The 25,833-nt window shown below is 34.5% G+C and overlaps 1 protein-coding gene across 1 annotated transcript in view; it reads right to left on the minus strand.

Annotated features, from left to right (window-relative positions):
* Nucleotides 1–25,833, minus strand: part of LOC134006303 (lamin-A-like) — a 154,426-nt gene that overhangs the window by 123,225 nt on the left and 5,368 nt on the right. The window contains exons 7-10 of the mRNA XM_062445388.1: nucleotides 22,187–22,294; nucleotides 10,188–10,313; nucleotides 9,901–9,942; nucleotides 9,336–9,422 (exon numbers count right to left, since the gene is read on the minus strand). Coding sequence (XP_062301372.1) covers nucleotides 9,336–9,422; nucleotides 9,901–9,942; nucleotides 10,188–10,313; nucleotides 22,187–22,294 — 363 coding nt within the window. The remainder of the gene's footprint in view (nucleotides 1–9,335; nucleotides 9,423–9,900; nucleotides 9,943–10,187; nucleotides 10,314–22,186; nucleotides 22,295–25,833) is intronic.

Here is a 25,833-nt window from a genome sequence, read left to right on the forward strand (position 1 = left end):
TGTGTCTCTCTGGTCTGGTTGATGTTGTTCTGTTGGACTCTACAGGTGAATCTGTTGCTGTGTTTATTCTCCACAGTCACTCTGCTGCTGACATTATAGAGACCATCAGGACCTCTGACTGTCTCTGTAGGTTCAGCAGAGAGGAGGTTTCCCTCACCGTCCAGCCAGAACACCTCAGGCCCTGGATACAAACCTTCAGATTCACACTGTAACACCAATCCTCCTCTGTCTCTGTCAACACCTGCTAACCTGATGACAGGCGAAGAGACAGAACCTGATACTGAACAAAAGGAAAACAGTGATGTCAGTGGAAGTTAAAAATAATAATGAATATTTAAAACTCTGGGTAAATATGTTCTTGCATTGGAATTAAAAAAGTAGGAAAAAAGTAAAGGTTATGCATCTATTTACCAACAACTAGTTGAGCAAAAGATTGTGTTTCGGCTCCTGGAATGAAGCATCTGTAACTTCCCTTATCAGAGGCTTTCACCTTGGAGAGTTTCAGTGAAATGTTTCCGTTCTTCAGCTCATTGATAAATAATGATGTTCTCCCTTCAAAGGATTTATGCTTTTTACCCACAAGCTCAACACCATCACGCCACACATGGACAAATCTGGGGTCCAGATCAGGTCTCGTCCACTCCAATGTGAAGCCAGAAGCATCCACGGCAGGATCCAGATTACATGGTAAAATGATGTCATCACCAAGTGCTGCTATTATTGGCTGAGATGGACCAGTGAGCTGAGACACACCTTGAAACCCAAAATGTCTGTTTTAATGCTTATAAATGAGCTGTTAATGTAAGGGACACTTTTTTCTTTAAAAAATCTATGAAATAGACAGTAGAAATATTATGTTTAGACACTCATATCTGTATTTATGTGTAAATTACCTTGACTGAAGTGTGGTAGTAGAAGATGGAAAACCAAAACAGTGAGATCTCTGAGGTGAGATTTACACATTAGTCTGTCTGTCTTACAAAGCATCATGGAGCCCTGAAAATGAACGGAAAAGAATTACAACAGAATGCTTTTAAATTGTGTTTTACGCAAAACAAAGGACAAAAAATCAACAATCAACAAAACAAACAAAAATTACCTGGTACAGCCAACAACTGAATTGGGTAACTGTAATGACCATTAAATCTTTGGACTGTCTTTGAATTTTGAATTTTACTGAAGGTCTTCTTGATCTAATGGAAATAAAATCTTAACTTCCATCTCTGCACTCTCCTCATGAGTGTAGAGATGATTATGGATCACCAGAGTGGCTGATGGTCAGTGTCAATGTGTTGCTGAATTGTCACGACCAACATTTTTTCTAGTGTCAAACCATCTTGTTATTTTGACTCTGCAATATGTTATTGGTGTGATATATGCAGAGTTGCCAAGTTTGTGGGTAATTACAATAATGCGTGAAGATATAAGGGATACTCGTCTTGATGGCAACTTCCATACTCCTAGCTGTACAAATCTGAAGTCAGACTAAACTAAAGGAATTAATATGGCTAGCAGAGCTCCTATTCAAATATTGACTTGTCACAGCACTACTTTCACTTTCTCCCACTGTCTTTTTTAATGAACTGTGCAATTAAAAATACATTTAGACTTTAATATATTTAGCTAAATACTTTGAAGCATGTCCCACAGTGTTTCAAAATGCGTTGTGGACCAGCCATATTCATTTCATATCCCATGGTATACTGGGACTCTTTTTATGTTACAAAGTTCAAAGGTTTGGCTAAAGGACAAAAAGACTTCAGGTCACAGTAACACCAGTTTGGTATTAAAAACTAACAGGTACACAGTCAAAATATGAATTACAGTCAAAGCCTATTTTTAATTTAAGGTTAAAAAAGGGTAAATGTAAGAGGAAGACGACGTACCTGCTGAAAGTTGGTCTCAGTCACTTGACTCAACTGAATGTTCTGTAAATCATTGACTGTAACTGTTGACTTGCAAACTTGAACTTTTACTTGCACTATGACATCATCTGCAGTGTGGAGTTAATATGAGCTCATTGTTATATAATGATAATAAAAGTGAATGCACAGGAATAAGTTATTAACATGACTAATGAATGAGCATTGAAAATAAATTAACATTAATTCAGTGAAAATAAATAAATAATGGGCAATAAATGAATAAGCTTGTTTGTATATTTGATTGTTGTAGTGAATTAATTAATTAGTAATTAATAATTTGTGTTAATAATTTTGCAAATATAAAAAGAGATTGTTTAACTTTATTCTGATAGAAACTAAACAAACATTTTTCAGCACTGCATGACACAAAAAGTCAATGAATGTAGATATTTTACACCTTACAGCACTTTTTTGTGCTTTATCATCACATATAAAATCAGGGAGGCCAAAATGTCCCAAATGAACATCATACTGCATTGAAGAAGGCTTTAAACTAGCGATTGAGACCATAAACACATTTTGAAAACGTTTACTGAGGTTAGAAATCAAGTGAGAAGTTGGTGAATTCTCCATTGACTTGTATAGAGACGGAAGTCCTTTTGACACCAAAACGGTCGCCCCCTGGTGGCCTTTTGATAGAATGCAGTTTTAAGTTACTTCCACGTTGGCCTCATTTCAGAGGACAGGAACTCCCCGCCTGCGTACATACAAGGACAGAAAATGTGTGAGTTATGGGATAAGGGGGTACGAAACTGAAAATGTACAAAGAATTTATACTGTAGATATTTTTCAAATAAGAGGTACTGTTTCTAAGATTACGTGGTATGATCTACTGAGCATATAGCTTGAAGCTTAGGAGGAATTTAGAGATAATCTTTTCATATTAGGTATTATATTATTTTCCTCCATTATAATTTATATTATTAATAATTATAAATGAATGACTATGCTAATGACTAAATAATCACTGGAAGTATATGGTAAATTATGTCATGGTTGCACTACCCAGCAATAATATAGTAGGTAGCGAATAGTAATCTAATTTAAAGGTCAAATTGAGTTATTTTTTTCAGATTTAGTGTGTTTTCCTGTTTAAAATGACAAAAGACATGTTGATAAATGTCTTTAATATGTTGCAGTTGGCATCCTGATGTTTTTTCAAATTGTGTAGGTTATTAACCTTTTGTAAATCTGTGAACACGTTTATGTTAAATACATTGTAACAGGACATGCATAAAAAAAATACTATTTGAACAACACACACTCAAAAACACGTAATCTGTCTCACAATTCATGATTTTTTTTACTTTTTTCAATATTTACAGCAGTGTTCTGTGCATTATATTTTAACACAGTAGTGGACACACCTACTCATTCATTTTTCTTTATTTAATTTTTTACTATTTTCTACAATGTTGAACAAAACAGAAGGTATTAAAAATATGAAATAACACAGAACATTATTATACCAAATAACAATGTAAAGTAACAAAAAAACAAAACTCTTGTGAACTCTGATACAAAACCAACATGATAATCTTCAATTTGATTAACATTGAATAATTTCAGATCATTTAAATCACATTAAGTGATGCTGCCTTGTGTTTACAAATAATTAATTTTAGATACAAATGCATATTATTGTGTATTTTCAAATTTGCTGAAATTTACAATGGTACCATGATAGAGACAAAACATCACTGTTCCATCCTAAAATCATCTGTATTGCTGTGAATGGTAAGAGGTCCCCGATTGTCCTGGCCTGTTCGCAGATACATAGTTGCTCCTTGAACCTTGACTAGAAGCCTGTTGGGAATAAGTCAGACTTTACTCAGGCAACAAAAATTGATTAATTATTAAACCATTTTAGTACTGTGGATATGAAATTTTTCTCAAAATGGTTTCTTGTGTCATGGTATGTATGTAAGGGAATGGTCAGTGCACCAATGTCATATTCAAAGAAAAGAAATCAAAAGAAAACGGAAGCTGTGTTTATTAGCAGTGCTATGAGTACAGTCTTGGTGCTGAGAAATGATATAAACCCAAATGTGGAATAAGCTTAATACATACTTGGTTAATGTGTAGATGATATATCTGATGCCTGATGTATATGTATATATACCGAGGTACTTGTACAATGTTTGTCCACTCTCAACACTATTACCTGACGGGGCACGGGGCTGTTGGATCCAGTGTTTGAACTTCCTCTAGCTGGACTGGACGTGTAGCTGGAACTGTAGCTTCCATCTTTGTCTCCCTACACACACACAGAGAGAGAGAGAGAGAGAGAGAGAGAGAGAGAGAGAGAGAGAGAGAGAGAGAGAGAGAGAGAGAGAGAGAGAGAGAGAGAGAGAGAGAGAGAGAGAGAGAGAGAGAGAGAGAGAGAGAGAGAGAGAGAGAGAGAGAGAGAGAGAGAGAGAGAGAGAGAGAGAATTAAAGGGGTCATTTTCTATCTATTAAGTGTATATGCACCATTACATCATGGACTGGATAAATACCTATTTCTAATTGGTTACATCATGTTTGTCTCATTTTGTCTCACAAGACAATATGAGTAACTGTCTTAGATTTGCTCTAATACCAACTTTAAGTCATTTTGGTCAATTATATTTTAATTGTATAGAGCCAAACCACAACAAAAGTTAACTCAAGTTAGTTTTCACACAGAGCAGGTCTAGACCGTACTCTTACTAAGTTAATTTAAAGAGACCCAACATTCCTCCATGAGTAGCACTTGGTGACAGATGATTGATTTGGACTCGGTACATTTAGCATTAATGTGATTTCTGTGGGTGAAAAATGTGTGCTGTGTGATCAATTAAACTACCATCATGTATCACACTGACACACTGTGACTGGTTATGTGTGTGTTTCACTAATATCTGTAATTCATTAACGTCAGCCATCTTCATTCAGACACTTCATTATGATCACATTCACCTGTTTTAGCTTTAAGTCCAGTTTCTCCTTCAGAAGCTCAGCTTGTTTTCTCTCCAACTGTGAATGAAGAGAGACATGGAGAAAGACTAGATGAGAGACATGCTGCTGTTTTTTAAGACATGGTTTAATTATACAACACAATCACAGCTAAGATAGAAACTCAAGGCTACTTAAAGGTCTGATTCATTCAGCATTTGAATTGAAGTACAAGTACATGTTTGGGTTTTGGTCTCAGTCTTGACTTGGACTCCACTAAGTATAATCTGGACCACACAGAGAACATAAACATATGTTCTATATGTGTGAGAACACAGAAGACATCTACTGCTGGATGGAAGATGTGTTTAAAGGTTTGTTTGTTATAAATTGTTCTGTTGTTATTGTAGTTTATAATATATATTTATTGTTTATTTTATATATTTAATAATTGAAGGCTTTTAAAAAGAATTTAAAAAACAGGTAAAGATGAGAAAACACTTTCAAGAAGGAACAAACTAACAAAACTAACATTAGCTGAGAGAACATGGTTTAATATTTTAGTGTTTTATGGACATTTGTCAGCCAATCAGATCAGTTTGACTCTCTGGTTATAAACGATAATGTTGCTCAAATATTGTGAGATTGTGTTAAAACGCTGTTAGTGCAACATAGGTTTTTTTGTCTCATATTTAATCAGATTTTACACTGAATGGATTTAAACTATAACAGCAGTAAAAGTCTGATCTGTGACAGAAATAAAGAAGGAATTGTTTGATTTGAAGATTTGTACAAAAAACAACACAAATAGAAAATAACAGTGAGATGAAGAGAAAATGATAAAAATGTGAGAAAAAAGGTGAATCTTAGAGACATTTAAAACAAAAACAAAAAAGAAGTTTGTGCTAAATAAAGTCAGTATTAACTGTATGAACCTCTCTTGTCTTGGTGGTTAGGTCTGTCTGGAGCTTCTGGATTTCAGCTTGTTTTGCATCAATCTGAGAGGAGAGACACAATCTCATATTAACATTTATGAGTTAAACAGAAACATATGACACAAAAAGTGATTTATGCAGCATTTGAATTTAAATAAAGTTCAGTTTCTTTTTAAATAAAGTCTTTAACAATGTTTTATAATTTCTGCGTACACTTGTCAGCCAATCAGATCAGTTTGACTCTCCGGTTATAAATTATAATGTTGCTCAAATGTTGTGAGATTGTGTTAAAACGCTGTTAGTGCAACATAGTTGTTTTGTCTCATATTTAATCAGAGTTTACTCTGAAAGGATTTAAACTGTAACAGCAGTAAAAGTCTGATCTGTGACAGAAATAAAGGAGGAATTGTTTGATATGAAGATTTGTACAAAAAACAACAAAAAACAAATTAAAAAGAACAAAAATATAGTCAAACTTTTAAGTAAAAAGATTCATTTTAGTTTGATACTTCAAATTCATTCAGATGTCAATAATAAGATTTGCAGGTCAAGTGTTTTTCCTGTGTGACATACTGTAGTAATAACAATAATAATAATACAAAAAATAATAAGAATGATAATTATTATTATAATAATAACAGACTCACTTTGTGGATCTGTTACTTTCTATATCAGAACACATCAGATTACATTATTAGACTTATAACAGGACTATTAAAGGATCAGTGTCGGCTGTTTACCTGAACTGAGAACTGATGTTAAACTGTTTCCATGGATACTTGTCAGCCAATCAGATCGTTTTAACAGCACCTGACTACTTATACTGTAAACATGCTGCATCAATGCTAACAGCTAATCCAAAAGCAAAGAAGAAAATATAAACAGACACTGACCTTCTCATTCTGAGCTTTAAACGTTTTCTCAGATTCCTGATGTTTGTTCACGAGAATCTCAATCTGAAAACGTAGAAATCAACAAAACTAACATTAGAAACTGAGAGAACATGACTTTGTTTTAAGTTGGATTCAATATATTCAGAATTTCAGTTAGAAAATTATTAAAACATAAAATAAAACAAATATCAGGGTAAAAAAAGGTTCATCTTTAAGACTAACTAAAAAACTAAAATCAAAACATAGGTGGCAGGCAAATTACACTGAACATTTCCAGAAAATTTAAATAAAACTAAGTGACCTGTAAAATAAGGTGTTACCAACAAAACAATGTTTTATAATTCCCATGTTCACTTGTCAGCCAATCAGAGTCTTCTTCATACTCTGGTTATAAATACATAATGTTGCTGGTTGACAGGAACCATTCTTGTATGGTGACTTGTATGCACGGGGCATCCATGCTAATAACTATACGAGAAAAAAGGAAATATAGACAGACACTGACCTCCTTCTGATGCTGAGCTTTCAGATCAGTCAGATTTCTCTCAGCGTCCTGTTTACTGTCTGTGAGAATCTGAATCTGAAGATGTAGAGACCAACAAAGAGGAAAACCAACATTAGATGCTGAGAGAACATGACTTTGTTTTGAGTTGGACTCTGTGTGATAAATGTGTTCAGCTGTCACTTGTTCTTTGTGAGATGAAGAGAAAATTATAGAAAGGTGAGAAAACATTAGAAACATTTAAAACAGAAACAAACATGACGTTTGTGCTAAATAAAGTCAGTATTAACTGTATGAACCTCTCTTGTCTTGGTGGTTAGGTCTGTCTGGAGCTTCTGGATTTCAGCTTGTTTTGAATCAATCTGAGAGGAGAGACACAATCTCATATTAACATTTATGAGTTAAACAGAAACATATGACACAAAAAAGTGACACAGAAGACATCTACTGCTTCATGGAAGATGAGTTTAAATGTTTGTTGTTTTGTAACTATTTTTTCATTTGGAGGTTTTAAAAATAACTTTCTAAATATGTGAGAAACAGAAAGCAAATCTTTGGAAAGGGAATAACCAAGATGGCTGTGAACAAATCAATATGTTACTGCAAATATATAAAAAATTATAAATGGTAGCATAATACATTCATAATGCATAACATTGGTGACTAAATAAAATACCTGTTTATTATTAGAACATGTGACTGAACAGATTACAACATGAATATAAAATGTATCTCGTGCTCAGATTTCTGTGGATTTTAGATTTTAATACAATTGATACATTTGTTCTGTAGTAGAAACCTTTTCAGTCCCTTCATGAGTGAGGGAATCAAACACTGTCATGATTATAAATTAAGTATTGAGACATAAAGTCTGTTCAGTGCTGCACAGTTTTTTCTCTGTAGGTTTGAGTTGTTGAGTTCTGCTGAGTCATTTATTTTCTGTATCAGAAACCACAGAGTATATTGTTGTATTTCTACCATGATCACTTACCAGAGAGCTGGAAGAACGGACTGGAGGAGTTTGATCTGTTTCCAGCTGAGACTGAGTGAAAGATTTAAACATTAAAGACATAAATTTACATCAATTTACACAGCCACTTCTCACAGTTGATCAGGGTTGCGGAGGTTAGACAGTCTGCAGGGTTTGAGCACAGGAGTACAACACTATGAATGTCTCCTAGAAGTGTGGTACTATCTCTGTAATTAAATGTAACAACAGCAGCTGTTTGGAGCAGTAAAGGCTCAGTCACTAGTTAATACTACTACTACTACTACTAATGAGTAATTATTTTCTATTTTCAATAGAAACAGAACATTAGAGAGATGAGTCTCCTTGTTGGTCTCTTGCTCCTCCGTCTGTACCTGTTGGTCAGTTTCCTTCATCTGATTTTCATCACAGAGCTGCTGAAGTTCAGCTTTTATTTCTTTAATCTGGGAGGAGAGAGACAAGATGAGACATGTTATATTTTAATACATATTTTAGTGAACATACAACAACAGAGAAACAATGAAGCCTGTGTAATGTTCTGGTTTTATTTGTGTGTCTAGTTTAAGCTGCTGGCATCAGATAAACATCTGTGAAGGTGTTGCAGTAACTGCTGGGACTCTCTTTTAATGACACAGCTGTAACATCCAGTACAAAGCAGCAGGTCTTAGGTGAGCAGCAGACCTTCTGTTTTGGTTCATATACTGTAGGTGAAAAAGGAAGGAGAGGTGGAATATAGATCAGAGTGTGTGGTGATTAATTAATACTCTCTCTGTCACATCACTGGTCTCATAGCTCTGAAACAGAGAAGCAACATGTGAACACACAGCACCACAAACTGATATTATATATATTTATATTATATCATGTTTCTAATGCTGCCACTTTTACTTTAATTAAATGTATTAATAAATAATAACTCTACATGTAGCCAGAGATGTTACATTGAAAACTATAATAGTCTGTTTAAAATGTGTTTATAACTGCATCAATTAAATGTCTTCAGTCAAATTAAAATTAAAAATACATTTCAAGAATAAAACACAAAACGCTACTTTTGCAAGAAAAGTTGTAAAGGAGGCAATGATGCAGATTAATGATCAGTAATCTTTCACATTAACATAATTTCAAGTTATACTGTGAAGAAATGATTGTGGTTGCTTGCAAGCAAACATGAACCTCATTGGTTTTGGTCTCAAACTCCTCCTGCTTGGTCTGCAGCTCCTTCTTCAGTGTCTCCACTTCTTTTTCTTTTTCAGCTTTCATCTCCTTTGAACTCTGGATCATATGAAGACATGAGACTGAACATACTACACAATGACCCACATGACAAACAAACATCTGACTTTTGTTGGATAATAAGTGAGTAAACTCAGTTATACATGTAGTAGAGAGCATTTCAGTTTGTTTCAAAGTTTTCTGTGTAGTTTTATTTCAGGTGTGTGAGTGCTAACATGTGATCTCTACTCAAAATAAACTGTACTAATTCAAACTCTCTCTGCTGCTCTTCTGCTCTGATAAAGTTGTTCATTGCTGCACAATTGTATCTGTTAATGAGGTTCATGAAGAAATGTATTAATGAGCAGCAGAGAATCCAGTCAGCATTTAGTGCTGATAAAAGGTGAGGAGGCTCCATTATACAAACATAATGGATATATTACAGTAATGAATTAGTTTTGTGTCGAGGTGTTTCCTTAGAAGACTCTGTTACAAATGTCAGAGTCATTACATTTATACAATGAACACTTACCCAAGAAGAAAACAGACCAGTTTTCATTGTTTCCAGCTGAAGGAGGAAGAGATAAAGAGAGACATGGTTACAATATTAAAGCATGTTAGTAAATAAACAACCTGATGACACAGTTACACTAAATCAAATATGAAAAAACAACTTTATATAAAGTCAAGGAGATTTTATATGAATCATGTTATTAAAGTTAACATGATGTATGGATCCATTCAGTCTGCCTCAAACAGCAGAGATGATGAGACATTAAATAAAGACAAAAGGATTAAGATGAAGAGATGAACCTCTTTGTTCTTGGTCTCCAGATTCTCCTTCAGGGTCTGCAGGTCTCTCTCCTCTCTCCTCTGATTCTCTTCATTGAGCTGCAGCAGCTTCATGAGTAGATCACATTCAGCTTGTTTGTGTTCAACCTAAAAGATTAAGAGAGAAAAGATCAGAGAAATGTCCATGTATCAACACACCTTTTAATTACAAACTGATATCTGTGACAGATAAATATGATCAGTACAGTCTCAAGCTCAGCTGTTTGGTCACTAGAGGAAACACTAAGCTGTGTAACTTCCTGTCTGAAGATCTCAGTCAGACAAATCTCTTCTTCAGACTTTTATTATAGAGCTTTTCTTAACTGATAGTAACTGTTATATTATATATTATATATATATATATATATAATTTATTATTATTATTATTATTATTATATTATTATTATTATTATTTATTTATTATTATTATTATTATTATTATTATTATTTATTTATTTATTATTATTATTATTATTATTTATTATTATTATTTATTATTATTATTATTATTATTATTATTATTATTATTATTATTATTATTATTTATTATTATTAGTATTATTATTATTATTATTATTAGTAGTAGTAGTATTAGTATTTCTACTATTCTAGAAATCTCAATAGAAACAGAACATTAGAGAGATGAACCTCCTTGTTGTCAGTTTCCTTCCTCTGATTTTCATCACGGAGCTGCTGAAGTTCATCTTGTTTTTCTTTAATCTGGGAGGAGAGACAAGATGAGACATGTTATATTTTAATACATATTTTAGTGAACATACAACAACAGTGCTAGAGCAGCCCTAAATCACACCTGGTCTGCAGTATAGATGATGTTAAGAATGTGACTTTAAACTACAAGAGGAACCTTCTTCTTCATGATCTCGAGCTCTGCCTTCAGTTGAAAAATTCACTTGAAAATATTTAAGTGGCTCTTGGTTTCTTTTTTCTCCACTGCAAATGACTCAACTGTGTTTTAACTTACACGTTTGCTCTTTTTTTCCCTTTTTCCTTTGTTCTTTCCATCTGTTTTTGCTCCATTGAGAGGCTGCATTTCAGTGACATCACTTTTAGATTCTTCTTTCTTATTTACTCCTCCTTCAGTTTCCTCACAGCAGCTTCTCTTGGTCTCTGTGTACAAATAAAAGCAGTGACATGAAAGTATAAAAAATGTTTACTCATTCCAGGAAGTTTGATGTCTGTCTAACATTAGACACAAGAAGTCTGACAATTAGACTGTTTGTAAGACTCCATAAAACAAAATGTTAAAAGAAAAGACCATGTGAGAGGGACTGCAATGTATTTGTGACTTACTGATCATGTTTTGTCTCCATTTCCACACAAAACAGAAAACTGCAACAATTAATATGATGCAAAAAGCCAAACTAACAGCCAAACCAATTATGGCAGAGGAAGAACTGGACTGCACGTTAAAGAAATCATCTGCAAATGATACAACACAGAGAACAACATGACAATAAGTCAACGCTTGATCTCAGCTATTTGAAAGTAAAACCAACATTTGAGACTGTAAAGGTGGCCTCTTTTACCTGGAACAATGATGTTCGTCTCTCTGGTCTGGTTGATGTTGTTCTGTTGGACTTTACAGGTGATGCTGTTGTTGTGTTTATTCTCCACAGTCACTCTGCTGCTGACAGTATAGAGATCGTCAGGACCTCTGATTGTCTCTGTAGGTTCAGCAGAGAGGAGGTTTCCCTCACTGTCCAGCCAGATCACCTCAGGCTCTGGATACCAGCCTTTAGACTCACACTGTAACACCACTCCTCCTCTCTCTCTGTCAATACCTTTAAAACTGATGACAGGCGAGGCAGCAGCATCTAATGCTGAACAAAAGGAAATGTTTAGATCAAGTGCGTCAGTGGAAGAGAAATATTAATACTATAGATACTATAGATACTATAATAGACTACTAACATATTACTCAAATCAAGAAAATAACCTGATATATGAGTATAGACTTAAGTGAAGCAAAAATGTTACTATGGTGAGGCATCTTGCAGAGAATCTAAATGTTCTATATAGGATTCATAATTTGACTCCAAATCTGCAAATCTGTAGGAGCTCTTAATTTGCACAATGATCACACTGAATCTTTAATCCATTCTATGTGAATGTGACAACCTCTCTTAAATCCTCAGCTGTTTGTTTCAAGTTACCACCATCAGCATTTTACTTGTAAATATTTTGTCTTTTAACTGTTGAAATGGATCAGATGTCTTACAAGAGTAAGGAATGAAGAAATGGTAACGGTGAGTTCAAAAGTAGCTGTTAAATCTTTAGGAGATGGAGATGACCTCCTGTAGAAGCCGATAACGTAATAACGGCCGATAACGTAATACATTTGAAATAATTACGTTATTGGTTCAGGACTTTTTTTACGTTATTGGCTTTTTACATTAAAAAATGGGCACATTTATTATGTTATTGGCCGTTATTATGTTATTGGCTTCTACACATCCTGAAAACGTTGATGACCTTACAGCACTCTAAGAAGTTGATATTATTGGACTGTTGTTGTAAAGTTTTAACTTAACTTAAAACTGTGGACAACAATTCATCACTGGATGCAGAGACTACACCAAACTGTACTATGAACATAGACAGTATGTGTCTACTTACCAACAACAAGTTCAACGGAAAATTGTTTCTTCATATCTGGAATGTGGCATTTATAAGTTCCTTTATCAGACAGTGTCACTTGGGAGAGTTTCAGTGAAATGTTTCCCCGCTTCAGTTCTTCGATAAACAGTGACGTTCGTCCCCTGTATGATGGGCCTTTTGCCTTTACAAATTCTTGACCTGAACGCCTCACATGGACAAATATGTCCAGGTCTGATCTCCTCCACTCCAACGTGTCAGCAAAAACATTCACCGCAGGTTCCAGATGACATGGCAAAATGATGTCATCACCAACTCTTGCAACTATTGGATGAGTTGAACCAATTAACCGAGACTGACCTGGAAAGGAATGGATCTGTTTAATAGTAAATCATGCATTAAATGTTGCACTCCCAAACAGACAGAGGCTCTTTGGATCAGCAACTTCATTCTCCCTGAGGTTGTATTTTTTCACATTTGTTTTTAAACAGCAGCTGGAACTCATGTATAATCCAGCATAAACAGCACAGACTCAACTGAAACACTGAACCACAGCTGAGCATCATCCTGACTCGTGATGTTGTCTGTATAAGCAACAGTAACAGAATTTACATAAATAATTAAATAATGAGCAATAATAACACAAAAATAAATTCTCCTACTATTGCATTGCAGATTTTGCTTCCATAAATGAAGCAAGCAAACATTTCCATGGATGTATTATAAGAGCTGGATACTGGACCGATAATGGCGCCCATTCAGTCCAATAAGAATTGCTCAGCTCGTGCATTCGCCAAAAAAGGTTTTCTGGGTTTACTTCCGCCTTGTGTGGCCCAATGATTATGTACAGTAGTGTTTCTCCCATTAACGCCGCCCATGAGTTCCCACTTGGCCCACAGACTTTACATGGTGATGTTTCTTACAAATATAAAACCTTTGATGGAGCAAAATTCATAATAGAAAGAGTCATAATTTAATTTGTCTCTGTTACAATGGTGGTCTATGGGGAAAATCCTTCATGAATTTACCACTGGGAAAAATTGGCTGCAAGGCTGAGCGATGGCACACTATCCAGCTCTTATAACATCCATGGTCGCAACATAAGAACTAACTAGAAATAATTAAACTCTACACGGCTGTTTGTGCATTTCCAAATTAAGTGCAGATGTCCTCTGAAAGGGCCCTAACGTTGATTTTAAATGCCATAATGTCATAATGAGCCTTTTTGCTTGTGATATTTGTGAGCTGTCTTCAGAGGTTTCAGTCACCTGGTGTCAGTAAGAAGTGATCTGGTCAGTTTGTGCTGATAATAAACATCAGGAGAGAACTAGTTTAAAACGTTTTAAATATCGTGGTGGATGCCAGTGAAATGCTTTAATTTCTTGTCATACTGTTTGGATAACAGAAATGTTTATGTCACACATATGTTAAAATCATTTTGTGATCATCGTTGGTACAAAGTCTAATAGTAACTGAAAGATTAGTAGTTTATGTTTGTGTTAGTTACCTTTACAAAAATGCATTAAAAGATGTAAAATCAAAATACTGATGGTTCTGAGTGGAGATTGAAGAGACAGTCCATCCATCAGCTGAAGCATCATGGAGATCTGAAAGAGAAATAGTAATACAGTGAATAGAGAAAATACTTTTCACTTGTTGTTTAGGCATATTAACACATCAGTTCAAAGCAAAGAAGGATTAAAATATGTTGTGTTTGTGGTATTTTATCTATCTATCTATCTATCTATCTATCTATCTATCTATCTATCTATCTATCTATCTATCTATCTATCTATCTATCTATCTATCTATCTATCTATCTATCTATCTATCTATCTATCTATCTATCTATCTATCTATCTATCTATCTATCTATCTATCTATCTATCTATCTATCTATCTATCAAGCTGAGACGTGAACATGACATTTATTCACTCTTATAATTAAAACTCCATATAAATTAATTTATTCATTCCTTTATTTTATGTGGATTCCTTTTGATTTTGAACTGGGGGGGAAATAAAGCAATCATCTGTTATTAGTAATTATACAGTTACCTAACCCTAACCTTACACAAAATACAGCCTTTTTCCTTGGATCCACTGTTGAGAACACCTTTACTGGCAGTATCATCTATTTTTCTATCAGTAATGACCATGTATAGATACAGACAAGTCTATACTTTCACTTTTGTTGCCAGCTTGGTAAAGACTGTTCTTTTGTGTTTTTAAAAGTGTTTTCAAGGTGCCAAATTAAATTAGAATGAATATTTCTGCGTATGCCAGAATCTTTTTCTATGATATTAGGCAAACATGACTCCATATCTCCATAAAACGAAAAAAATAGCAGATGGTAAAATACTCTTAATAAACCACTGGACACAATAAATGTCTAGATACAACTTTTCCATTAAAACAAACAGTTTAAAATGCAGTAGACATACAGTAATAATCAGTTTAAATCTAGTATCTTGTTTTAAAGCAAAGGCACTTCTGAATGCAGACACACTAAAGACACACTTTAAAAAAAGATGTCAAACAAAGTAAAAGAAGCAACAAATAAGTTAACGTACCTCTTGCATGATGTGTCGGTCGTTTCGTTATACTGCACAGCCAGAGTATGTAAATCATTACCATTAATCACCTTCAGAGCGGTCATGATTTATTGTGCACTACAAAGGTTGGATCACCAACTGATTATTTTGCTCTCCCAGAAAACTAGCATAGTCATTCAGTATTTCCCAACATACTAGAAGAGCAGAAACGTATAACCATTAAAATCACATTAATACAAAAGTCTTCAGGTTTACCAGATAAACAAATTCATTAATATATTGACATTTATCTACAGAATGTGCAAAGGCAGTAACATTTTATATTGACTAAAAACATGTTAAAAGTGATATCTGATGCACTTACTTATAATAACAAATCATAACTAACCTGTGAAGTATCAATTAATATGAAATGTAATTACAGTTTGGTAAGCAGCTGAACTTTGAGCCTGTTGCCAAGGAAACTCATCACTAGTGTAAAATTAAAAAAAACTGCAATCAACACCATCATGAACAATAAACATGTTTTTTTATTGTGTTGGCAATTAAGGGCATTAACTGTATTGTTTCATTATCAGCAGCCATGTCAATGATCACATATTGACCAAATGTGAGACACTGCTGATCAGTCAGTAGGTGGAAGCAGTCTCCTACCAATGCATATTGGGTCTGAGCAGCAGTGAGAAATGACTCCCTGTGGCCTGTTAGTTTCTAGCTGGAGGTTGAGCTTGCTGTGATAGATAATTTGACTTGGCATGTTTAGCAAGGAGCTACCAAGTGGCATCTTCTGATGGCCTGATAATTACTACTTTTTAACCAAAGCCACCAGTTTACTCAGAAACACACTGAAACTACATATCAAACTGATACCAAAGCATAGGATCACACCTTGGAACTCTTAAACTCATTTGGACAAATTTAAGACCCTGAACACAGAAACAGAGTGAGCTGTCTTCAAAATGAATGTTTCTCCCTGCTGTTTCAGAGTTAAATCTTTCATGAAATGCAAGTCTCTGACCATATCTATGAAGCTAAGAAGCAATTCTGTACTGTGAGCTGACTGGGAGGTTACCATCCTGGGATATTAACCCTCCTGTTGTCCTGAGTCAAGGAAGGAAGGGAGGAAGAAGGAAGGAAGGCAGGGAGGAAGGAAGGAAGGAAGGAGGGAAGGAAGGAGGGAAGGAAGGAAGGAAGGAAGGAAGGACGAAGGAAGGAAACGAGGGAGGAAGGTAGGGAGGAGGGAAGGAAGGAAGGACGAAGGAAGAAAAGGAGGGAGGAAGGAAGGAAAGGAGGGAGGAAGGAAGGAAGGAGGGAAGGACAGAGGAAAGAAGGAAGGAACGTAGGAGGGAGGGAGGAAAGAAGGAAGGAGGGAGAGAGGAAGGTAGGGGGGAGGGAGGAAAGAAGGAGGGAGGGAGGGAGAAAGGAAAGAAGGTCAAAGAAGAAGGAAAGAAGACAAGCTTAAATGTAATAAACTATTTAGCCAATAAATACATCTCAAGATTCGTAATCAAATTCTACGGAAGAGGATTAGGGCCACTGTGGGGGAAAAAAGTGAATTCTGACTTTTTTCTCAGAATTCTGAGATCAAAGTCAAAATTCTGACAGATAGAGCAGGTCTAACCCATACTCAGCTTTAATTTTAAAGAGACCCAACATTCCCACAGTGGCAAGAAAAAAACTCCCATTTGACGGATTTTTCTATATTGCAATTTTTTTTAATTTATTTATTTATTTTTTTAACCAAAACCACTAACTTACATCTGTAACTTGTCATTCCAAACTGGTTCATTTCCTAACAAAATGAAAAGAACCAAAGTAATACCTCTGCTTAAATCTGGCAACAGACACACAACTACTGTCCTGTTTCATTATTACCACAATTCTAAAAAGTTCTTGAAGATGTCTTCAATAATCGGCTAGACGAATTCATACTTAAACACAACATACTCACTGACAGTCAGTATGGTTTTAGGACAAATAGCACACCATTTCTGGCATTAATAGACTCAATAGAAAACATTATAAACTCAGTAGAAGGAAAACAGTTTGCAGTGGGGCTGTTCATTGACACCCTGGACCATGGTATAATATTAAATAAATTGGATTGGATTCAAAGTTATTTAAGTAACAGACAGCAGTTTGTGAAGTTAGGTGACAGTTTCTTTAAATGTTTGGACATTACCTGCAGGGTCCCACAGGGGTCAGTATTGGGACCAAAATGTTTTATCCTTTACATAAATGACATATGTCACATATCAAAGGTATTGAAGCTTGTTCTTTTTGCAGATGACACTAATATTTTTTGTTTGGATGATGATTTACATCAACTCCAAGATATGGTAAACACAGAAATGATAAAACTAAAAACCTGGTTTGATAAAAATAAATTGTCACTAAATTTGAATAAAACAAAAGTAATGTTGTTTGGTCACCGCAAAAGAAACACACAAGTAAAAATACAGATAGATGGCCTGAATATTGAACATGTTACTGAAAATAGATTTCTTGGGGTCATAATTGATGAAAAGCTTTGTTGGAAGGCAAACATTAAATATACATTCCAAAATATCAACGAGCATTGCAGTATTAAGTAAAGCCAAACAGGTCCTGGATTATAAATCGCAATACTTAAATTACTGCCCTGAAGTTTGGGGCAATAATTACAAATCTAACGTAGAGTCATTGTTTATTCTTCAGAAAAGAGCAATTCGCAACATCCATAATGCAGGGTACAGGGATCATTCAAATCCATTCTTCTTACAGTTTCATTTACTGGTGGAATTTCAAATAGCTCAAACAATGTACAAAGCAAAAAACAACCAACTGCCTGCAAATATCCAAAAAATGTTCACTGTAAGAGAGGAGGGCTACAATCTAAGAGGTCAAACTTTTTTCAAAACTGTTACCGTGCGAACGATGAGGAGGAACTTTTGTATTTGTTTTTGGTGTGAGGCTATGGATCAGTCTTAATGTGGAACTGAGGGAATGTCCAAACATTAAGTTTTATTAAAAAGAAGGGGGGGACCTTTTTTTACAAGCTCCAACAGTCAGAGGGCGCAACCTGAAAACCTGAAACTGCTTTTGATCATGCTGAACAAAAAGTACTCTGCCCCCTGCAGGAAAACTACACACAGGTCATCTGTCTCATAAATACATTGTTCAGATGTTCCAGAGATGTGAAAATATGTTGTGAGTATTTTAACACATTAGCCAAACGTTTGGACAAAACTCTTTCAAGGTTTTTCTTTATTTTATTTTTTCACTATTTTCTACACTGTTGAACACACACACACAGAGAAAGAGAGAGAGAGAGAGAGAGAGAGAGAGAGAGAGAGAGAGAGAGAGAGAGAGAGAGAGAGAGAGAGAGAGAGAGAGAGAGAGAGAGAGATAGAGAGAGAGAGAGAGAGAGAGAGAGAGAGAGAGAGAGAGAGAGAGAGAGAGAGAGAGAGAGAGAGAGAGAGAGAGAAATTAAAGGGGTCATTTTCTATCTATTAAGTATATATGCACCATTACATCATGGACTGGATAAATACCTATTTCTGATTGGTTACATCATGTTTGTCTCATTTTGTCTCACAAGACAATATGAGTAACTGTCTTAGATTTGCTCTAATACCAACTTTAAGTCATTTTGGTCAATTAAATTTTAATTGTACAGAGCCAAACCACAACAAAAGTTGACTCAAGTTAGTTTTCACACAGAGCAGGTCTAGATCGTACTCTTACTAAGTTAATTTAAAGAGACCCAACATTCCTCCATGAGCAGCACTTGGTGACAGATGATTGATTTGGACTCAGTACATTTAGCATTAATGTGATTTCTGTGGGTGAAAAATGTGTGTTGTGTTATGTGTGTGTATCACTAATATCTGTAATTCATTAACGTCAGCCATCTTCATTCAGACACTTCATTATGATCACATTCACCTCTTTTTGCTTTAAGTCCAGCTGATTCTTCAGGTCCTTCACTTCTCTCTCAGCTTTCTCTCTGTTCTGTTTCTCCTCCTGCAGCAGTCTGTCAGTACCTTTTCAAAGCAGTTTGGTTTCCCTCCAACTGTGAATGAAGAGAGACATGGAGAAAGACTAGTTATAAATTGTTCTGTTGTTATTGTAGTTTTTCATATATTTATTGTTTATTTTATATGTTTAATAATTGAAGGCTTTTAAAAATAATTTAAAAAACAGGTAAAGATGAGAAAACACTTTCAAGAAGGAACAAACTAACAAAACTAACATTATCTGAGAGAACATGGTTTAGTATTTTAGTGTTTTATGGACACTTGTCAGCCAATCAGATCAGTTTGACTCTCTGGTTATAAATGATAATGTTGCAAAATTGTGTTTAAACGCTGTTAGTGCAACATAGTTTTTTTGTCTCATATTTAATCAGATTTTACTCTGAAAGGATTTAAACTGTAACAGCAGTAAAAGTCTGATCTGTGTCACCACAGAGCTACTGTGACAGAAATAAAGGAGGAATTGCTTGATTTGAAGTTATGTACAAAAAACCCCAACACAAATAGAAAAGAACAGTGAGATGAATAGAAACTTATAAAAATGTGAGAAAAAAGGGGATTCTTAGAGACATTTAAAACAAAAACAAAAAAGAAGTTTGTGCTAAATAAAGTCAGTATTAACTGTATGAACCTCTCGCTTCTGGACTGCAGTTTGTTTTGCATCAATCTATGAGGAGAGACACAATCTCATATTAACATTTATGAGTTAAACAGTTATTTTAAATAGCTCAACAGCGTTTCAGATTCAGAGGTTTGAGGCTGAACTGCAGGTTTGAGTGGAAGTGTGTGGGGAAATGTATTTGTGCTGTTGAACGTTCACCGCTGGGAATCAGAAGACTGCTTTTGACCATGCTGAACAAAAAGTACTCTGCCCCCTGCAGGAAAACTACACACAAGTCATCTGTCTCATAAATACATTGTTCAGATGTTCCAGTGATGTGAAAATATGTTGTCAGTATTTTAACACAGTAGCCAAACGTATGAGCACAACTCTTTCAAGGGTTTTTCTTTATTGTATTATACATTATTATACGAACTTATACATCCAAATGTTGCACTCAGCAAAGATGGTACTGTGTATATATTTATAAAACAATTTCAAGTTCAAGTTCAAGTTCAAGATATCTTTATTGTCCCCGAGGGGCAATTTGTGGCAAAACAATACAAATGACAATAGAAATAATGTAACAACACAATATAAAGTAATGATTTACAAAGTACATCAACAAAATATTTTGTCAACTATTTGATACAAAACCAACATGATAAACTTAATTTTGATCAACATTGAATAATTTCAGTTGATTTAAATCACATTAGGTGAAGCTGCATTGTGTTTACAAATGATTCATTTTGGATATTAAAGCATAATGTTTTGTTTTCTCAAATTAGCTGAAATGTATAATGGTACCATTTCAACATGCATCAGTGATGTCATGGATGTTCATTTTCTTCATGCCCATTTCATCATAATGATCAGGACTACTGATATTTTGTCACAGTTCATGTTGGACCTCTCCAGTGTGGCTGATGGAGGTCACAGTTGATCTTCACTGTTTACAAAGACAAAACATCACTGTTCTGTCCTAAACATCCTGGCCTGTTTTCACACCATGGTAGCACCCCCGACCTGTTGGAAATAACCAGGTTATAAACATACAGTATGTTCTATGTATGAACAGAAGTCATCTACTGTCGGATGTTAGATGTGTTTTAAGGTTAGTTTGTTATAAATTGTTCTGTTGTTATTGTCGTTTTTCATATATGTATTGTTTATTTAATATGTTTAATAATTGAAGGGGTTAAAGAAAGAATTAAAAAAAACAGGTAAAGATGAGAAAACACTTTCAAGGAGGAACAAACTAACATTAGCTGAGAGAACATGGTTTAGTATTTTAGTGTTTTCTACACTCTGGTTAAGAAAGGACAAAATCAATGTGAAGTCTGTGTGATAAATGCATTCAGTTATTAATAAAGAATTAGTATTTGTCTTCATTCACATTAAACTAGCTGGAGTGTTTCTGTAAGTGTTAAAACACAATGAACTATTCTGATATATGATAATTACAGAAGAGGATTAGGGTCACTATGGGGGAAAAAAGTGAGTTTTGACTTTAAACTCAGAATTCTGAGAAAAAAGTCAGAACTCACTTTTTTCCCCCACAGTGGCCCTAATCCTCTTCCGTAGAGAAAATAACAGACTCACTTTGTGGATCTGTTATTTTCTATATCAGAACAACTCAGATTGCATTATTATACTTTATAACAGGATTACCAAAGGACACTTGTCAGCCAATCAGATCATTTTAACAGCACCTGATTACTTACACTGTAAACATGCTGCATCAATGCTAACAGCTAATTCAAAAGCAAAGAAGAAAATATAAACAGACACTGACCTTCTACTTGTGTTGAGCTTTCAGCTGTTTCTCAGATTCCTGAAGTTTTTTCATGAGAGTCTCAATCTGAAAACGTAGAGACAAACACAACTAACATTAGAAGCTGAGTGAATAGTTGGATTTAATATATTCAGAATTAATGAGAATGTTATGTGACAAATGTGTTCAGTTGTCACATGTTATTTGTGAGATAAAGATACAATTATTAAAACATTAAATGAAACAAATATTAGAAAAAAAGGTGCATCTTCAAGACTGAATTAAAACTAAAAACTAAAAGTAGGAGGTGGAAATCACTGACACACTGTGACTGGTTATGTGTGTGTATCACTAATATCTGTAATTCATTAACGTCAGTCATCTTCATTCAGACACTTCATTATGATCACATTCACCTGTTTATGCTTTAAGTACAGCTGATCCTTCAGGTCCTTCACTTCTCTCTCTCTGTTCTGTTTCTCCTCCTGCAGCTTTCTGTCAGTATCAGCTTGTTTTCCCTCCAACTGTGAATGAAGAGAGACATGGAGAAAGACTAGATGAGAGACATGCTGTTTTTTAAGACATGGTTTAATTATACAACACAATCACAGCTAAGATAGAAACTCAAGGCTACTTAAAGGTCTGATTCATTCAGCATTTGAATTGAAGTACAAGTACATGTTTGGGTTTTGGTCTCAGTCTTGACTTGGACTCCACTAAGTATAATCTGGACCACACAGAGAACATAAACATATGTTCTATATGTGTGAGAACAAAGAAGACGTCTACTGCTGGATGTTAGATGAGTTTAAAGGTTTGTTTGTTATAAATTGTTCTGTTGTTATTGTAGTTTTTCATATATTTATTGTTTATTTTATATATTTAATAATTGAAGGCTTTTAAAAAGAATTTCAAAAACAGGTAAAGATGAGAAAACACTTTTAAGGAGGAACAAACTAACAAAACTAACATTAGCTGAGAGAACATGGTTTAGTATTTTAGTGTTTTATGGACATTTGTCAGCCAATCAGATCAGTTTGACTCTCTGGTTATAAATTATAATGTTGCTCAAATATTGTGAGATTGTGTTAAAATGCTGTTAGTGCAACACAGTTTTTTTTGTCTCATATTTAATCAGATTTTACTCTGAAAGGATTTAAACTGTAACAGCAGTAAAAGTCTGATCTGTGACAGAAATAAAGGAGGAATTGTTTGATATGAAGATTTGTACAAAAAACAACACAAAACAAATTAAAAAGAACAAAAATATAGTCAAACTTTTAAGTAAAAAGATTCATTTTAGTTTGATACTTATTCATTCAGATGTCAATAATAAGCTTTGCAGGTCAAGTGTTTTTCCTGTGTGACATAGTAATAATAATAATAATAATAATAATAATAATAATAATAATAATAATAATAATAATAATAATAATAATAATAATAATAATACAAAAATAATAAGAATGATAATTATTATTATAATAATAATAATGACAGAAATCATTCTTGCATGGCGACCTGTATGCACGGAGCATCCATGCTAATAACTATACGAGAAAAAAGAAAATATAGACAGTCACTGACCTCCTTCTGATGCTGAGCTTTCAGATCAACCAGCTTTCTCTCATTACTGTCTGTGAGAATCTGAATCTGAAGATGTAGAGACCAACAAAGAGGAAAACCAACATTAGATGCTGAGAGAACATGACTTTGTTTTGAGTTGGACTCTGTTTGATAAATGTGTTCAGCTGTCACTTGTTCTTTGTGAGATGAAGAAAAAAATTATAAAAACGTGAGAAAAAAGGTGAATCTTAGAGATATTAAAAAAAAAAACAAACATGAAGTTTGTGCTAAATAAAGTCAGTATTAACTGTATGAACCTCTCTTGTCTTGGTGGTTAGGTCTCTCTGGAGCTTCTGGATCACAATCTCATATTAACATTTATGAGTTAAACAGAAACATATGACACACAAAAAGTGATTTATGCAACATTTGAATTTAGATAAAGTTCATTTTCTTTTTAAATAAAGTCTTTAACAATGTTTTATAATTTCTACGTACACTTGTCAGCCAATCAGAGTCTTCTTCATACTCTGGTTATAAATACATAATGTTGCTGGTTGTTTCATTGTTTGTATTTCAACACATATTAAGCAGAGGAAGCTGCAGCACTCACATATCAAACTCTGGTTTCTGCTGACTCAGCAGTTTGTCATTCAGGTGAACACAATCAACATCACAGCAGTGATCAATTAAACTACCATCATGTATCACACTGACACACTGTGACTGCTTATGTGTGTGTATCACTAATATCTGTAATTCATTAACGTCAGCCATCTTCATTCAGACACTTCATTATGATCACATTCACCTGTTTCTGCTTTGAGTCCAGCTGATCCTTCAGCTCCTTCACTTCTTCCTCTCTGGTCTGTTTCTCCTGCAGCAGTCTGTCAGTATCAGCTTGTTTTCTCTCCAACTGTGAATGAAGAGAGACATGGAGAAAGACTAGATGAGAGACATGCTGCTGTTTTTTTAAGACATGGTTTAATTATACAACACAATCACAGCTAAGATAGAAACTCAAGGCTACTTAAAGGTCTGATTCATTCAGCATTTGAATTGAAGTACAAGTACATGTTTGGGTTTTGGTCTCAGTCTTGACTTGGACTCCACTAAGTATAATCTGGACCACACAGAGAACATAAACATATGTTCTATATGTGTGAGAACACAGAAGACATCTACTGATGGATGGAAGATGTGTTTAAAGGTTTGTTGTTTTGTATTTATTTAACATTTGGAGGATTTAAAAATGAATAAATTATACAGCAAAACGCAAAAAACAGAAAGCAAATCTTTGAAAGGGGGAAACTTGACAATGACAGACTAAAAATCTGATGAAAGTGAAGTTACACTTTAAGAAACAGCTGATTAAAGAAAAAGTATTGAAGGACAAATATGAACCTCCTGGTTCGTCCTCTCCAACTCCTTCTTCAGAGTCTTATCATCCTGCAGTGTTTGCTTGGAAATTATCTGCCACTTAAACTGAGACAAATTAATTGGACACTAAATAAGAGACATGTTTATTATTAGAACATGTGGCTGAACAGATTACAACATGAATATAAAACATATATTATGCTCAGATTTCTGTGGATTCTGGATTTTAATGCAATTGAAACCTTTTCAGTCTCTTCATGAGTGAGAGAATCAAACATTCATGATTATAAATGAAGCATTGAGACATAACGTTTGTTCAGTGCTGCACAGTTTTGTCTCTTTAGGTTTGAGTTGTTGAGTTCAGCTGAGTCAGTTATTTTCTGTATCAGAAACCACAGAGTATACTGCAGGTAGACTATAGACTGATTGTCTGAATATCTTTTATCATAAAGCGTTTTCTTAATTGATAATAACTGTTGTATCATTTCATTTATTGTATCTTGTCAGCATCTTTGTTTCAGATCTTATTTACTTGCATCATCTTTTCAGACAACACGTTATACTAATTACTAATTATTTTCTTGTATACTAGAAATCTAAATAGAAACAGAACATTAGAGAGATGAACCTCCTTGTTGTTAGTCTCCTCCGTCTGTCTCTGCAGGTCAGTTTCCTTCCTCTGATTTTCATCTCGGAGCTGCTGAAGTTCAGCTTTTAATCCTTCAATCTGGGAGGAGAGAGACAAGATGAGACATGTTACATTTTAATACATATTTTAGTGAACATACAACAACAGAGAAACAATGAAGCCTGTGTAATGTTCTGGTTTTATTTGTGTGTCTAGTTTAAGCTGCTAATTGTAATTAATAAAAAGGAAGATAAACAAATATGAACCTCTTTGGTTTTGGTCTCAAACTCCTCCTGCTTGGTCTGCAGCTCCTTCTTCAGTGTCTCCACTTCTTTTTCTTTTTCAGCTTTCTCCTTCTTTGAACCCTGGACCATATGAAAACATGTGACTGAACATACTACACAATGAACCACATGATAAATAAACATCTGACTTTTGCTGGATAACAAGTGAGTAAACTCAGTTATACATGTAGTAGAGAGGCTGCAT

The sequence above is a fragment of the Scomber scombrus genome, chromosome 23 (assembly GCF_963691925.1).
Source record: "Scomber scombrus chromosome 23, fScoSco1.1, whole genome shotgun sequence".
NCBI lineage: Eukaryota > Metazoa > Chordata > Actinopteri > Scombriformes > Scombridae > Scomber > Scomber scombrus.